The sequence below is a fragment of the Pseudopipra pipra genome, chromosome 4 (assembly GCF_036250125.1).
Source record: "Pseudopipra pipra isolate bDixPip1 chromosome 4, bDixPip1.hap1, whole genome shotgun sequence".
In the NCBI taxonomy this organism is placed as follows: Eukaryota; Metazoa; Chordata; class Aves; order Passeriformes; family Pipridae; genus Pseudopipra; species Pseudopipra pipra.
The window spans coordinates 19291082-19309168 of NC_087552.1; the positions used below are offsets into that span (position 1 = coordinate 19291082).

At 41.9% G+C, this 18087-nt stretch overlaps 1 protein-coding gene across 26 annotated transcripts in view; it reads left to right on the forward strand.

Annotated features, from left to right (window-relative positions):
- Positions 1 to 18087, forward strand: part of ADGRL3 (adhesion G protein-coupled receptor L3) — a 511112-nt gene that overhangs the window by 226700 nt on the left and 266325 nt on the right. For 24 of the 26 annotated variants that reach the window (XM_064651850.1, XM_064651835.1, XM_064651848.1 and 21 more), the window contains 2 exons: positions 8318 to 8338; positions 9074 to 9287. In XM_064651850.1, coding sequence (XP_064507920.1) covers positions 8318 to 8338; positions 9074 to 9287 — 235 coding nt within the window. The remainder of the gene's footprint in view (positions 1 to 8317; positions 8339 to 9073; positions 9288 to 18087) is intronic. The other 2 variants (XM_064651839.1, XM_064651837.1) reach the window with 1 other exon arrangement.

Below are 18087 nucleotides of genomic sequence, written 5' to 3' on the forward strand. Positions count from 1 at the left end.
AGTCTGTGAACAGCACAAAGTAATCTTCACTCTGCCGTTCATCATTTCTGTAATAATGCAGATACTTCTACAAGAGCTTTAATGTTTCCCTTCAGAGGCTTTTCAGGGAACTGTAAATCAAAATTAAACTTTAACTTTGAGGAGGTGTTACTTGGTAGGAATCTATTATTTGCAGCTCTTCAACAAAGCTCTGAATATATCTAACCTGTCTGATTTTCAACAGCCTTAAAATGATTTCTGAACCTGGTGAGTTCACTGGGTCTCTTACTGACATTTGTGTTTTGGGGTTGGTTAGTTGGTTTGGTGTGGTTTTGTCTTTGGGGTTCCCTGTTCTTCCCCCCCCCCCCCCCCCCCCCCCCCCCTTTACCCCCCCCTCCTCTGATGAGATGAAAGTCAAATTTGGCCTCTGTATCATCCTCCATGGCAGACCATCTCTGATTTTGTGGATGCATTTGGGTCTTGGCCTTCTCCAGCTTATCCTTATCTTGCTTCCTGTGGCCCAGGGCTGCCACCTCCCAGTTCACAGTGGTACAAATGATGTGGAAGAGCATGTCCTCAGCACTTGAGCAGTATCCATCTGGGGACACAACTAAACCCTACTGAAGCCCATTCTGATGACACACCTAAAAAAGCTCTGCTGGTAACAGGAAAATTATTCCATCTTTGCATTATATTAAAAAGGGTAGGAATTTAAGCTAGTGTTTTAAATGGAAACAACAACAAAGTATAATTTTAAATGAGCTTATGATTTAATATGAAATCTGAAAATTATAAACAGATTCTTTTTCCTTAATGTTCTTAGGCTAAACCCTTGATAATCATTTATCTAACTGCCTCTATGATTATACCTACTATGGTGGTTTATAAAAGTTTTTATCTGAGATTAAAAAAAATTAACCTTATTAATAACTACAATAAAAAGCTACAGTAGAGTAATTTGAAATGGGGCAAATTTTTTTATTACTCAAATCCTACTTGCTTCACCACATTAATTTGTGCAGCATTAAATTTGAGACATCAAGGTTTTTCAGCAGTGTCAAAGTCAAAGCTTCTCTGATTTGTTTTTGGTTTGGTGTTTGGTTTTTTTTGTTTGTTTTTTGGTTTGGTTTGGTTTGGGTTTTTTTTGAGATAGCGAAGGGCCTATTATGGCAACAGTAACTTTGAGTTGGGTAAGAAATGAATGACATGTTTTACCTTACTAAAGACGCCAGTGAAATTTGTGGTGTATGGATTTGTAAGAAGGACTGGTCCCTATGGCTCAGAACCTAATGCTTCCTTTGTGGAGAATACAAATGTCTCAATGTTATGGACCACGATCTGAAAGCCACATATTTTAAGTAAAGTCACTGCTAGGCTGGAGGGCAAGTTTAGCATAAGGGTTGGTTATAGATCTTATGCACTGGTGCAGAGCTTTAAGCACTGACACTTGCCCTGTCTGTCCACTGTTTTCTTACACTTGAAAGCTAATTCACATAAAGGAAGCCTATGAATTTAAAGAACATTTGTATCCAAGTATCTTCTCATGTGTGCCTTTTGTTACAAATTAGATGATCCACTGCAAAGGAGAAGGTACTTGGGAATAGCTTTTTTCTTGTGATGAGACCTAAATATTAATGAACTTGCATTCAACCTTTCCCTTGGAGAACATGTTCTATTTGTCTGTTGTTCTTAACTTGTTACTTCTGCTTTAATTAAATTCATTAGTGACATTTAGCTCAGGCTGGGACTGTGCTTCTGACCTCTAATTTGAAGGTAGGTTGTCATGTGTTTTTGAAAAGCACTCTAAATTCAGCGTCCCTTCCTTCTAAAAATCCTTTACTTTCTTTCTCTGACCTTAGCTAACCTTTTCTGAGCTGATTCAACTCTACCAGTCCAGCAGAAACTGCTCCCTCCCCACCTCCTCTCCCTGCTGGTTTAGTTTCTTGGTGAATTATTGAGTTGCCCAGTCTTGAGAAAGGGTCCAGCAAGCACCAGAACTGGATGCACAATCATCAGCTGAAACATTGGCTTGTTTTGGGGAGGAAGCAGGATCCACTCTCCCTTCAACAGCACTATCCTGATAGGCTGACTTACCCTAGACCACTGTCTGTTGAGCAGCATGGTGGGTGACCCTTGGTGATGCCTTGTTCCAGTGTAAGTTTTAGCTTCAGAGGTACTCACCTCTCTCTGAGAGGGAAATTTGTGAAGATGATGCCTTGTCAAAGGAAATGTTTGTTGCAATTCTCAGTTTCCCATCACTCACTAGTGAGACAGCAGCCCGTGAGTCCCAGAAGATGGGAATGGAGGATCACAAAGAAAGCACAGTACTGCTGTTGCACTGCTTTCTCTCACAGGCCTGATTTGGGTCTCTCTGCGTCAGGTCAGTCTGCCTTTACATGTTCTCAGCCACTTCCTACTGCTCCATTCATGGCTACAGTCTGGATTCTGGGGTTTTGTTCTTTTATCACTTCTTTTTCTTTCCTCATAGGGCATTGCTATGACCAACTTCACTTGTGAACACTCATCCTTAGGTGCAAATGCATCCACTTCACTGTTCTTTCCTCTTTCTGGTCATCATTCACCAGTCCTCTTTGCCTGTTTTCTGTGAATTTCTTTTCTCTTTATCCCTCTAGGAAGAGCTACTCTAATACTTAGAGAGTCTAAGAGAATCTAACACTTCTTACTGATGAGGAAAGCTTCTCCATATTTTAAGCTCGGGTTTGGGAGAGTGAGGGTAGAGAAGAAGGATATTTACCTGCTGAACATGGCAAGGAGATGAGGAATATCAGTGGTATGAAGTGTGAATAGTAGAAGTACCCCAGGATGTAGCTGTCTGGTGCTTAATCCTCTGGCTGCTGTCCCTGGGCTTTCTGGGCATCCAAAGTGTGGTTGTGCATCATCCTTTTGAGATCTGACCTCTAGGGTGTCTAGAAATGAGAAAGGAGATCTGCCATGGAAGTAAAAGGTACTTCCCACGAGGCTGGTGTGTGTGGGCAGAGTATTGCTTCAGAGATGTGGAGTTTGGGACTTGACTAGGCTTCTTTTTGGTGCTCCTGTTTGTATCCTTGGCTGTGTCACCTTAGAAAATGCACTGCCTGTGTGTGAGTTTTAGCAGTCCCTATAGAAAACTCCTTCTATGTTTACTACAACCTTCTCCTGTGTATCCTTTTAATTGTGGAGGAGGGCATCAGATATAAACGTGCAGATGAATATCTATTGTATTTTCACTCACACAGCCTAGGAACAAATACCTAGCAGGGGCCACTTGAATGTTATAATGGAGGCAGATTAAGCAATTTATGGATAGTTAATCTCAATTTCCACATAAAATGCACAGGGAAGGGTGTGAGGATTTTGTGGGTTTTTTAGCTTTTCTTTAATTGCTATGGCTGGGGTGTTACACAGTCTCGTGTTTGTCTCCTGTCTTTTTTTTTGTATACACCATCCCACCATATAAGAAATTGCTCTTGCAGTTTGTGAAGTCTGTTCATAGCTGGCTCTTTGCTGGGTAAGGGGAATCACTACATCTGGTGATGGTGCCCAAAGGAAAGTTACAAATTGGTTTTGATATCTTCTATAAAGTAAGAAAGGCCAGGATAGTCTAGGAGGATGTGGGTATTTGCTTAACGGGGGGAATCTCAGGAAGAAACCAGATTCTGCACTTTCTGAGGATATATCTAGTTCTCATCTTCCTTTTTGTAGGAGGTTAGAGTGCTTAATGGAGGAGATAAGATGATTTTCCCATTTTTATACATGACACAGCAATCAACTGAGGCACAGAGGTGAGAGATAGGAGTGGAGACCAGGACTGTCCAGCTTCAGCATGGCACTGCTGATGGCTTCAGCTGTTTGGCCACGCTGGCTGCACTCAGCCTTCATTTCTTCCCCAGGGGAGCTGGATATGGATATTGCAAGCATTTGCTGCAATGTCTTGGCACCAGCCATTGTCTGTAGGATGGACCTTTAACCCTGCTGCAGGCTGAGAGTAGAAGAAAGGCTTTTCTACCCTATCCCTCTAGAAAAGACAGAGGTCTTTGCTCTTTTATTTGTTGTCAGTATCTGTAGAGAAAGTGGGGGAAAGAGAATGGTATTTCCATATTAATCATAAGATTTCAGAGAACTTTGGACTAAACATTTTTTAAACTTGTCAGAACTAGATTGACATTTGTGAGCAATGAAGATAATGGGGAATGGGAGTATTGTACATTGGAGAAATGTTTTTTGTCACTGTCTTTAACCTGAGCTTTTGTTTACTACTAATATTATTCTTGAGATCAGAGACCAGGTATAATTTGGATTAAGGAAGAGGAGGAACAGAGAAGAAATACTGAGCAATGTTTGCATGCTGTAAATATGCACTGAGGAGACTTTATATCTTAATAGAGAAAAATAGGGCCCTGACTTAGAAAAGCACTTAAGTGTGTGCTTTTTGTCAGGGAGTGACAGTCCTACAAAGCCTATTGACTCATTGACTGAAAGGGGTTTCTGCTCCTACCTACCCCTGAGTGGACTAGAGAATAAGGGGAGGGTTGATTTTTTTATTATTATTATTACTTTCTGATTTTTTTAACCCCCACAGTCAAGGTGAACTGTGGGAATATTAAGTCCTGCAAAATTACAAACAGAGAAGCATTCCTCCAAATTAGTAGGAAACCTCTTCCCTCGGCATGCTATGTTTGTGCCTGGGAACAGGAAGTCAGGTATTTAGCTGGGCAGACCAAATCATATACAGAGCTTGTGAAAATAATTATCTCTGCATTTCCAGCTTTTGTTTCACTGCCCTTAAATATGCACTGAAATTTCAGTCTGAAAATTCTGAGCCAGAACATGATTTTGCTGGGGAAATTGCGTATAAAACCTAATTAAAAGCATCAACCCACACTTCTCTTTTAAAAGTACATCTACTACCATCATGCCTCTAAATGTAACAGAGCTCAACAAGTCTCTAGCAGCCAAGAAGACCCATAATTTAAAGGCTATTTTGGCATTTGATTAAGCACACAGTGATAACTACAAGCCCATGCCCTGCAGGCATGACAAGAGGCAATTATGTTCTGAGGTCAAAAGCGAGGGGGAGAAAAAGCACAAGATTTTGATGACTTACTTAATTTTCCAGCTCCTGAAATTAGCAGAGACAAAGAAGTTCTAAATCGCCCAGATAAAATCCTGTCATTATCTGTTGCCTTTTCACCCTCTGCTCTCACTTTGCTCTGCAGAAGCTCGGGAGGATTATTTTCCACCAAATGGCTGCACTTTTAAAACTCAAGTTGGCACACATTTAAATGTTAAAGAATTTGAAAAACACTCTTTTTAAGTTCTGTATTTAGATGGCTGTCTGCACATAGGATCCTGGAAAAAGACACCTGTTTTCCAAAGTAGTGAGCAGCCATCGGCTCCTCTTGACTTCAAGCCAACAATTAGGTCACTTATTTAGGAGATTAAATAAGAAGCTCAGTGAGAGACTGCAAAGATAGGGAGCTGCTCAAAGAAGAGAGAAGTGTATTAATGAATTAATACAATCGTGCTGTGTATTTCACAGATGGGCTTTGATGTATCTTGTTTCATGGCAAAAAGCAAAACGTCACTGCTCCTTATAGGAAAACCAGTAAAAATGATTAAGTAAGATTATCATATAGGGACACAACATCAAGAAATGTGTTTACAAGAAGATAAACCACCAGGCTCTAATCTCACTTTGGAGTATTTACTGCAGATATCAGGGTAGAAGAAAAAGCCATCCAGAGGGAGTGATTTGGTGGACAATGTCAGGATGGAAAACACGTGCCTATTGCTTTAGTATAAAGCATGATAGGAGATCATGTTGTATTACACTATTCAGCTACTTCTACAGTTTTTCCAGGGTGTCAAATTGCTCTTATGCTTTATATCCAGAAAATAAATTTAAATGTTGACTCTGATACCACAGGGAGGTGTCTGTAAGTGAAAGCTGTCCTTCTAATGGCAAGCAGGCAAGTGATAAAGAGAGAAGCAAAAAGGTGAATTCCAGGAAACTGAAAGCCAAATCTGGAAATGTTTTCACCTGTCCAGAGATTCTTTAACGGGAAGTAGAACATGAGCTGTTACTTTGGGGAAGGGGCGTTCAGTTTTGGTTTGGATTTTTTGGGGTTGGGGGGGTACTTGAGACTGACATACATGCAATTTTAGTAGATCAGTGCTGTAGAGTCTCTTTGTACAGGAGACATGCCCAAGATGCAAGAAGTGTGCTCTCAGTGTACCATAGAAACATGTTTAACAGCTTTGTCATTTGCTGGTAGCAGTTCATAACATCTTATTTCCAACAAAACGGAAGCATTAAAGTTAGCTACATATGTACAGTATTGCTTATTGACAAATACACCAGGTTTGTATGAGTGTATTCTCAGGCAGTTAATTATTGTGATTTTAAGTAGGGTTTTCCTCAGCCATCATGTGTTTAATGTCTTTCTTTGATATAGAATAGTTAACTGCAAAGAAAAAAAACAACAACGTAGGAATTAAGAGCAAAAATATATTTTCTGAATTGTGTGGGTCAGAAATTTGAGTTTTGTATTCTGTAGTGGGAACTGTAAAAAGTAAAGTAGTATTAGCAACTGTCTTTGCCCTTTGTATAGCATACATTAACTGTCCAGAGAAAAGGATCCAAATTGACCCCGGGCTGGGCCAAACCATAGCTCCCCACAGTTAATATTGCCTGTAAATCTCATTTTGTCATTTCTTTGACAGTTAATAGGAGTCATCCAAGCACATGGCAGGAGGAGGGAGGGCCCTTGGCCTCAGCGTTCTGCCAAAAGCTGCTAGAAACCTTCTGCCTCCCATGTCACCAATCTGCTCAGATTTAATACAGAACAGGCTTGAAAAGAGAGCTCACCACAGCTCTTTTCCAAAATGAGAAGCCTGGCATCAGAAGTTTTTTGGTCAGCACTGGCCTGTTGCCATAGCGTATCGCAGAGCAGAGCCTGCTGCAGGCTTCTGTGGACAGATCCCTGTAAGTGGACTTAATACCTCTTGATATTGTTTGTAGGGCTGGCTAAAATTGCTGGGCTCTGCTGACTCTGTCTTTCTGGCTGGCTTATCTCTTTGATCAAATGTTGTCTCTTAACTTTGTCCCATCCTTCCTCCACTTACCTTGATGTTGATTAGTGACATAAAGACCAAGGGTAAGAATGAAGTATTGCATCTTAGAGGTTTGAGGTATTGCGTCTTGGAGGTTCATGCTTGTCCTCCTCATTTCCCTCCTTTTGTAACAGGAGAAGTTGGTTGCAGTAAGAATTTACTGCATTACACAAGTGTATGGTGCAATATGAGCCCAGGGTAAAACTATTTCTCCAATGTCAGGGAAACCAGGGCATCTTACGTGATCCAAACCCTAAAACTATGCCAATTGTAGAAGCTATTATTCAAGAATAAGCTCATGTCTGTCTTGGGAGTTTGGCAATTAGTCCTTAACTGTGGTGCATCAGTAAGGATCTGATATTTGAGTAATCCCTGTAAATTTACAGAAATGGGAATATTTATCTGTCCAGTAATATGTAAATGAGACAACTGACAAGAATAGAAGGCTTCGTGGAAATTAATATGTTGGATTGCTGCCTGCCAGACAGATAGAACAGCCTTGATATGGTTAAGGGATTTTCCGAGAAACATCAGTACGGTCCTGTTTTCCATAAGCAAACTTGGCATGCATGTACCACATGGAAGTTTTCTGGGAGAAGACAGCAGAACACTGGATGGGATTTTCGGTTTGGGGGGGAAGGTATTTTGGTGTTTTTATAATGGAGCCCAGGGAAAGTGAGTTGCTGAAAGATTTTTGGTGTCAGATGGGCCATGGATCTACTAGAGGGTTAAAGCTTCACTGATTGCTCTGTGACCATCACACAGATACAGGCTTGATTTGTATGTTGAGTTTTGTGGTTGGAGGTAGTACGATGGAGGGCACATCATCCCTGCAGCTGGAAGCCTTTTTGCTTTGGGTGAGTTTTCACTCTCGTGGAATAAGTAAGGAAAAGAGTTGACTTTGGTTTCAGTTTGCGGCTGGTGTGCTAGGCTGGGAAGCAATTGTTTGGTTCCCAGCTTCACCATGGATTTCCCATGAGATCTTCTGGAAGCCACATAACCCTTCTGCTACTGAGATAAGAAAGACAAAGCAACTACTTCATATGGATATTTGGGGATTAATATATTCACTTTCATCAAGCTGTTTAAGATCTTTGGATCAAAGATGCTGTAAAGATGAGAAATACAATTGCTTGTTGTCTAGTGAGTTTATTTACTAATACTTTTAGGGCTTTGTTTTCAAGGCATCTCAAAGTGTGTTTCTTTTTTCTTTTGCAAACTGTAGCCTGGATTTCTTTTAAAACAGGTAAGATTTCTGAGAGCTCTCTAATTTTACAAGTATTTGCCAAGTATTTGACCATCTAGGCAAATCCAACACAAAACTAAGACTGAACTTAAATCACGCAGTCTCCCATAAATTGTCCTTTCCATGGAAAATATCACTGCAGGGCCCAAACTTTGGGAAGATTGCAAGAACCCACAGGCCATCCCCCGGCATGCTGCAGGCTGCAACAAAAGCCATCAGCCTCTCATTTTCTAAGGACCAAGAACAGGACCAGGAGCAATACAGATGTTATTACATCTGCTGTAGGACAGGTGCAGTCTTGCTGAGCAGGTGGGATCCTGGTGCTTGGATTGCTCATTGTCATAAAATTTCCTTTGCCTGATCAAGTACAACACAGGGCTGTAATTTTATATATCAAAACCAACTAGCTTTTCACCTGGTAAGTAGAAGTAATAACAGTGCCATAGTTGCTATTTACCTCTTTCAATAGGCGATTTCTAAAGCCCTATGTAAAAGGGATCTCTTCAGGGTTTTTTTGAGATGAGAAAATCAAGTCACTGAGCGGAGAAGTAATTTCTCTGGAGAGGCAACAAGCCAACGATCGGACCCCGTTTCTGCAGACCATATCTCAATGGTACAGAAACTATCTCAGTGCAGCACATGGATAAAACCTGCTGCTAAACGTCATTCCGCTTTTAATCTTAGCCTCAGCATGGAAAGTAAATGTTTACTGTGTTCCTGTGTTAATCCTTGCAGCTTTCAGCCGAGCCCCGGTCCCCATGGCTGTGGTCCGAAGGGAGCTGTCCTGTGAGAGTTACCCCATCGAGCTGCGCTGCCCAGGAACAGATGTTATCATGATCGAAAGTGCCAACTACGGGAGGACTGACGATAAAATCTGTGACTCTGATCCTGCTCAGATGGAGAATATCCGCTGTTATCTGCCAGATGCCTATAAGATTATGACTCAAAGGTATAGTATTTAGTATTCTTTGTTTGCTGACTGTTGGTTTTCTAATCCGGAATGTACACACCAGTTTGTGTGTGTGTGTTTGCATGAGAAAATGCAGGTACTTAGTCTGTATGTATGTGCACAGAATTACAGCTATTGTTGCTAAACTGTGGGTTTAACGGAGTTGATTTAGCATCATGCAATATAAATGACATTTGCTGTATGTACTACTGATCAGTCAACTTGATTCTCCAGTTTTGCCTCTGAAATACCTAAATATCAAGGCTCTTAATGAGAATAGAAGTGAAATCTTTCTCAAATTAATGTTCACTGGTTTTTGTGCTATGTTCAAGCAGAAGGCCAGTAATCTCCTTCAAACAATTAACATTTTGTGTTCAGAATAACATTTACAGTTTTGAAAACACAAAGTGTCTGCTTCATTCCTTGTGTTGCCAGACTTAGTTTTAGGGAGGATCTGAATTTCCAGTCAAGGATTGATATTCACATAGGTCTCGCAGAAGACTTGCTAAATTTCTGTATAATAACTATAGCTTTTGAGTGTAGCTGCTCCATCTGGAAATGGTAACTGAGATACAAGCCATGTAGACAGACTCCTGTATTGCAGAGTGTCATGGTTTGAGAGCTTCAAAAATCTTAATTCCCTAGTCAAAGCCCCCTCCCACATCTCAACCTAGTATAAGATGTGTTTTCCAGACAACCACACGAGACTTAGAATGGGGGAAAGGGAATATATTACAATGACTGTACACATAAATATTATAATAAATTACACACACGATCTCAACTATCTCTACTATGATAGATCAGTATTTACAATGGATCAGATCCCTTCTCCCCTCCAAATAAAAGTCCAGGAGGGAAGAAGGAAAGATCCCTTCTTCAGAGCAGCAATATCTCTAAGGCAGCAGGTCTCTCTGTCTCTATGCAGTAGCCGTAACTGGATTGTTGTAGCTGGATCTCTTTTCAATACACACAAGGGAGTCTCCAAGCCCCTTGGCCTGTCGTCTCCAAACGAAGGTCTTCAAGACACAAGGGGGTCTCCTTTCACCCCCCTTGGCTCTCCTTCGACTCCAAGCGAAGGCCTCACCCATGGACTGCCAGCAGGGACTAAACTCGCTTCACCACAGGCATATCACGAAATACATCTTTGTGAAAGTCCCTTCCCCACGGATTCACCCCGAGTCAGAACATCTTGGGCAGCATTCAATTGTTGAAAGCCTTTGCCTCAAGAGTTCTCCCAGAGCTCCTGTGCTCTGTCTCAGGCTGCCAGGCTTGTCAGCAGCAGCGAGGGGGGCCAAGGTCAACCCCCCCGCATTCCTTCTCCGTCCTGGTCCAGCTTCAGGACGTCTTTGAGCTTCTCAGCTCCTCTCTCTCTGGTGCTGCAGCACTCCAAGACTCCTCTCCTTAATAGGAGTCCATCTCCCTCCTTTCTTGGAGGTCTCAGAGGGGTATCAGGTTTTATTCCAGTTCTTACCCCAACTTCCTCTCTCCCTGCTACTCTCTCGGCTTTTCTGAGACAACTCGGTGTCTTCCTTACTCAGCTGCATGCTGTTTCTGCTGCTTCAGTTATCTCTTGGCTCTTAGCCACAGTCTCTGGACGCTGCGTCTGCCGCTCCTCTGCCTCTGCTCACTCACAGTGGAGAAAACTTTTTTTAACTTTCTAGCTGCAGATACTTAGCCCAGTCTCACGCTGTTCCAAGTCCCCGCAGCCCCCCCCAGCCAGGGACTGGGGGGCCCAGAGGCCCCAAGGGGCTCCGAGCCCCTTTCCTTGTGGCCTTGGAACATGGCTACCACTTCTACCACCAAACTACAACTAACCTTCTCTTCCATTTGCTTGTAGTGTGTTTATATTTCGCAGAAGCGCTCACTGGATAAAACTTCAAAACTTCCAGGGTCACCACCCCCTGGGGTTTTACCATTTTATAACTGCAGGGGGAAAACCGTTTTCCCCCCACCACACAGAGCCAGGGCCTATCAGTTTTTTCCAACCTAGAGGTATCCTGGTTATGGAAAGCCTGTAACTGTTGCTAAATTTTTAAGGATATTTTCTGGCACAAGTGGTGTTGGGGGAAGGATTCATAAGTCACAGCTCTTGACACGTAATTGCATTCAGTAAATTTTTCCTAATACATGAATAATTATTCACTACATTTGACTGTTAATTAGCAATAGAGATTAGTATTTCAAGATATTAATAATGGTATTGACATAGGCAAAGTGTTGCTAATTGACGTCACGACAGCAGTGTTTGTGTAGTGACCTAATGGCTTAAAGCAGTGCAAGGTTTTAATGGAGTATCTCACGATTGTTTGCTGTGAGATGCTTTGCACTAAAAATGGTCTGGGGTGAGCAAAAGAAAAGAAAGCTTGAGTTTCATCTGTGTTTCACATGCTAACTGCTGTTTTTGACCTCCCCGTAGAATTGCTCCATGTCAAGTATTTAGGTCTCAGAATGCTGACCAGTCTCACATCCCTTTTGCTGGAGGTGGCTCCTATTAGACCATTTGAATTGGACCTCCTTGTATAGCTGGTTGAAGTCTTACTTATAGATTATGCCAGCTATGTTTTCAAGAGAAGTGGAAAGGGTAACAACGTGCCATCAGCCAGTCCCCTGGATTTGGTGTGGTTTTAGTGGAATTACTGTAATTCTCATGTTCAGGTTGTTAGTGGCTTCAAGCAGAAACCCTTAATCCTCTGCATATTGGCAGAATAAAACCATGTCATCCCTTTGTGGGCCGTTACAAAGTATTAATATTTTTATATATATGTATTATTGTCCTCCAGGCACCAGCTTCTGAGCCAAATGCAGAACTCTGCAATCTTCCAGTCAGTCCCCACGCGTAGCAAGTGTGCAATAGATGTTAGCTCTTTGGTCAGGGAGGACACATTATCATGTTGTGTGCCCAAGGCACTGGGATGAAAACTTAGGCTGAGTCCTTTTCTCCAGGTATCATCAGTGCAGACTCAAATGGCTTAGCAGAGAGTTTGACAGGGAAGCACATCTCTGGGGCAAAGCATCTCTGTGTTTCCAAGTGGGCAGAAAGTAGTGCCATAGAAGCTGGCCACTGAGGGGAAAACTTCTCAAGCAAATCCTTATTGGAATTAATATCTGTGGGGCCTTGCCTGCTGCCATTTATCAGTAGGGAGGCTCGGGAAAGGGTGATGGCTCTTTCCATTTAAGCCATTTGATGATCAATTTTTATGTATAAGCGTGCAATCCTTTTATTGGGTACTATTGAGTTTCTTGAAAATAAATATAACCTGGTTCTAGTTAAAAGACAAGCTAAAAAGGGGAAAAATACTTTGCATTTTTATGTCAGTCTCATTTTTTTTAATCTCCATTAATTTAAAGAGTTGAAACAATTTAAAAATAAAACCATTAAAATGAAATATGTTCTTAAGATGCAGACCAGTCTGTCAGCTCACAGCTCCGAGTAGACTTCATAGCTGAGCCTCTGAAAAAAGTAGTTTAAAAGGAAAATTGTGACAGCCTAGTAGTTGTGGCACTAACTATGCCATTTTCTTCTGAAAGCCTCTACCTGCAAAAATTAATCAATTTAGCAGTATTTGGGTGGGTTTGCAGATTAATGCAGGCTTTAATACAGTGAGCTTGTCTTTGCTAACACTGTGGGGTGGGGAAGCAGCTGTGGGAACTGAAGATTGTCATGGCAGTGTAAACCTGCATGGTAACTGAAGCCGTGTATGGAAAGAGAAACGATACGCGCAGTGCATGCTTATTACGCATTGATTAATTATTGCATTTGTAAATACACAGTCTCCTCGTAGGTTGTATAATAAGTTGCATAACAACTGGCAGTTTTTAATCAGCAACACTGTACAGCCGACTCAGACACATTACGGTGTGGCTGTGGGGAGGCAGAGAGGGAAAGATGGGGAAAAAAGTATGTATGAGACAGAGGTGGTGTTAGTTTGTGAGCTGACGCTGAGGGAGAGCAGATTTATGGTAGACATTAGTGATTGCACTCTCAGCCCACCCTTCTTCCCCCTGCAAAAAAAAAAAAAAAACCCACACGAAAAAAACCAACACCCTGAGCTAGCCTGTTCTTTACTTCTGTGTGCTTATTTAAATTAATTTTTGCAGACGACTACATGAGGTTATTTTGAAAGGGAAAGGCATAAATCTTACGGTGTGTTTGTGGAGCCCCCTGAGCAGAGGGAACACAAGGAGTTCTTACTGCAAGCGTTGCCCTGAAAATCTCTAAAATCTTTGGAGTATTGCTTAAAGTAAAGGACATTTAAACAGCTTTTAGGGAGCTATTTTATAGAAAATTAAATCGCTGTGGCCTATTTTGGTTTTTTTTTTTTTTAACTTGCCAACTCCTCCTTCAAGCATCCGAGTGACTGCTGCCCGTAACAGCTCAGAAAGTGTGCTTTATGAACTGAAGTTTTTTGATTTAATTAGAGAAAAATATATTTTGTAGCATGTTTGCTTTGGAGAAATGTCTTTTTGAGGGCTGTAACAATTAAATTCTAACCATTCCCATTGCAAACTGTGTACATGGTACCATGGGAGTCTTTGCTATGTCCTCCCTTGAGCAACTGTGTCAGAAAATTATCATCCATTCAAACAACCAAGGTTCTCTGTCAACAATGGGGAAAAGCAGCCTCCTATTCCCGTAAGACTTGCCTTTGTTTTTATAGCATTAACACTGCAGTTTAGTATATTAAAAATGCCCTAAAGAAAAAGGAAAAACAAATAGCTTTTGGTGTGCTCTCTTGAATTTCTTGTATATGCTTTCCACTAAAGAAATGCCCAGCTCAGAAAGGCAAAATCTGTGTATTACTTTTTGCATCTTAGTAGTTTCACTACAAGTCAGTGGAGCCAATTGCCTTGTAAGAGCACCACACAAATTTAAGCCTGCAGTGTGGGCACAGGAGTTAAACATTTAGTTGCCTCCTCCTTAATGCACACAAATACACCAGCACATTCTTCTTTTTAAGGCATGGGCTTAAGAGTTCCGTATTTGTACTTTCCTGGGTTGGAGCCACTAGAAGGAAGAAGATGGGTGGATCAGGTTTTGCATGTCTGTTCACAGAGCTGTGTGCTGTCGATACCACCTTTGCATTTAACTTTTCTTTAGGCTTTAACGTTAAATTTTAAAAGGAGCAAGGGAAAGGGGGAAATCCAGGTAGGAATAGTAGGAAGTACGTAACACGTAGGTACACACACACAAAACAATTGCATTTTTTGCCTCAAAGGCAAGAGCAAGGCTTTCCTTTTGCTTTTCCGATCCTCGTCTACCCCGACCATTGTATGCTACTCTTAACTCTGGAGAAGGGAAAGGAGAGATGGAATAATATGACAGAACGACAAAACCAGCAGGCATAACAGAAGAGACGGGAAAAATATTCACAGGTCTCAGCAGCTATTCTCAATATCAAAGCAAAATTCTTTCTGCCTTTTCAAAATTTGGAATGTAGAAGATGTTCCCCAGCAAGAGCCTTCCACTCTTGTATGTATCTCTCAGCAAATCAGAGAGCTCAGTTTGCAAATCAAGCAGTGTTTGCCTTTCACCATAGTACAACCTTGCAGAGCTCTTGTGTGCTGCTGTTGCCACTTCTGTCTTGGGGATGAGGGCTGAAAGCTGCTCAGCTCTCTCCTCTCTTCTCCTCTGAAGGGAGTACCGGACCCATTTTGTGTCCCACAGGCCAGACACCTCCTGCCCAGAGCTTCCCACTGCTTCCAGTACAGAGAAACTGCGTCTCCTTGGTTGGAGGATGTGTAGCCTGCACAGCGCAGTGGGATGTGTGCCCTCTGCTTCACTGCAGCTCATCATAGTGCCATCTGCCCCCAGCACAGCTCTCTATGAGGGGGAATGCAGGGCCAGTCAGGTGGGTGCTGCAGCTCTTGTCCCCTCCTCTGCTGGCTAAGCAGCCAAGGAATTTCTGGTAGCTCCCTAGGAGGCACAGCTGGAGAAGGTACTACATGCCCTGCCAGTTCTGCAGTTGCTTAGCTGAGCTAATTTCCTTTAGGTTTGAGTCTGATTTCGCGTGGTTTGTCTCTGTGGTTTCAGTGTTGACATCATTGTTGATGCCTCCAGGTCAAGACTTGGAGTTAAAAAAAACAAAACAACCACAACCCAAAACAAAAAGTACAATTAAGGGTGTAGGACTGCTCTCAGATTTCCATTTAGTTCCATCAGAGGGCCTAATCCTTTTACATGAGGAGGGGCACTCACAACTCTCTCAGTAGTTGGAAGGATGGTAGCAGACACTTTGCACAGGGTTAGGTGAGAATAAAGAAATTGAATGAACCAGTTTGCATTACACTGCAAAGATTTTTCATCTCCTGAAGGGCTGTGTTTTGTTAATGTTTTTGGTTGATGACCTGAGAAATGCAGGAGTCTGAAATGAGTGCCATTATTATTGTAATAATATTGCATCTCATGGTGTGCTGTTATTGATGCTATCAGTTCCTGTGATTTTCAAGACACTTTTCAAATGTCAATGATCTGCACTTGCATTTGGAAATAAAGAGGCAGGATTATCTGTATTTTACAGATAGGATAATTCACGTTAATCATTCATAGAGTGGCCACTGGTTTTGAACATACTAATTTCGGGATGTTCTTGTAGAGTCTTTTATATTAATTATGTTCTCACAGTGTGTGTGGGGAGGTGCAGAGGACAAGGAGAGCTGCAGATCTGGAGGCTCTGTAGTAAGAAGGCCCATAAGTAGGACTGAATGAGAAGACTTCAGATGAATTGCAGCAGAGTCATGTTAGGCTGTATAAAATTAATGGCATATTTCTTAGAAAACAGCCCCCTGCTTATATGCTGTCATCACCTCTGACTCAGATACTGAATGCCCTATTTGGTAGGAACCCCACCACACTCCTCTGCATCCTGAGTACATTTTGCAAAGATTGCCAAGATACTACTCATTTTTCTAAATTTGTTACCACACAGATGGCATGAGAAGTGCATTTCTGAAGGACTGAGATGCTGCAATGGGAAGCTAGGCTTTCTGGGAAGCATAAGTCTGGCGCTTTGAGATCTCCACGTGAAAAGCGTCAATATGGAAAAATACTAATGTTTCAGTTAAACAGTTTTTGTAACCAGTAGAAATTAACAGGGAATACTGAAGCTCACATTCCCTGGATTCTCATTTTAAAGGTTAGTAAACAAGCTGCACCACTTGGTTAAATAATCTATTTTCTCACCATGTGGAAAGATATTTTAAAATGAAGGAAAGTCTGTTAATCTTACCTGAACCTTGGCCCTGAGACAAGGGCACATATACTATTACTAAGAGGGGGTAAAAATCAAAAAAATCCAAACAAGAACTGTAAGTGCCAGTGGGGTTTTAAGCACTGAGCTGTTGAATCACTCTAAAATAGGTTGCTACTTCCCAACCTATACAGTCTTAATTTATCCTACCTCTTCCTTTCCTGAAAGTGCTGTTGGAGTAAATTCTTAAAGTGACAGCCTTCTGGAATTGCCGTGGTACCCCAGTAAAACAGGGTTTGTCAGCCCAAACATCTCAGCTGATTGCAGCTGCCATGGTAACAGATGAGGAGGAGGCACTCGCTTCTGGAGGTAATTAGGTTCCAAACTGTGGAAGGCTCTGTAGATCAAAAATAGTGCTTTAGGCTTCCCTGGGTACCAATTGGTAGCCATAGCCAGCTATAAAACACCACACTTTAAATAAATAAATAAAAAAATAGAGGATTGTATTGTGCCATGCCTTCTGGGTTTTGGTTGCTGTTAGCATGCAACTCCAATGCATTGCCATTTGAGAAAATTCAGACTTGAGCTGAGAAAGCAATGTGCCCCTGTGGCCAAAGGGAAAGGACTCTTTGAAGTGTGCAGACCAGGGGAAGCTGGAGGAATTAATCTTTGCTGTTTTCTAAGACCGTTTCATTTTTCCAGCTGTTTTGTTATGTTTCTTTTCATTTCTTTTTCCCCTTCACTGGCCTTAACTGACAAAGAGAAGACATGGGGTAATCTCTTAGATAAATCATGTCTTGAAGTGGCCTTAGAATTGCTGAACGCATGATGTGCTGAAAACCGTGCAGGGAAAATCCAGGTTGATTACTCCATCCATTCCTTTACAAGTGTAAAAGTGGCCAGCTCCACCTTGTCAGGGGAAAGCAATTGGACAGCCTTTGGCAGCCTTTTGCTTGTAGCTTTTCCAGTGGGAGAAGGCCTATGTGCAATATACTCCTGTCGTCTGATTTTTTTTTTCTGAAATTTTGAGGCTTGTTGAGAACAGTAGCTACTAGTTTGTACCCCGTGAGGAAGTGTTGAGCAAAGATGGATATGTTGCTGACAGTGGTGTCCACTGGTTGACATGCATGCTACATTTATTACCATGCTGCAGGAAGTGGGTGCAGGCCCATAGAAAGCTGTCCTGGAACAGCAAGAAGGGCGATCAGTGAAGGTGCAGCTTTTTAGGCCCTTGGGTACTGTCCCCTGCTTTTGATGAAACAGGTTTTGGACCATGAAAAGCGTTATCTGAGGTGCCCAAAGAGCAAAGTTTAAAGCCAGGCATCTGCATGCTCCTCATGGCACTTCCTGCCCATTACCTAAATTTCTAAAGTGATAAACATCAGAGGTGCTTTTGCTTAGTTGTCCTGCATCTTCAGTCCACCTGAATATGGCAGTCTTATGAGGCCATCACAGGGACTGGCTGTCAGATGCTTGGTCTCCTTAAATGAGGCTTAAATCTATGTAGAGCATAGCAAATAAGGTTTATTCAGGCTAAACGGACTTACACTATCTTAAGATAAATAACAAAGCAGAACTTTGTTTTGAGTAGAACGATACATTCATCCTCC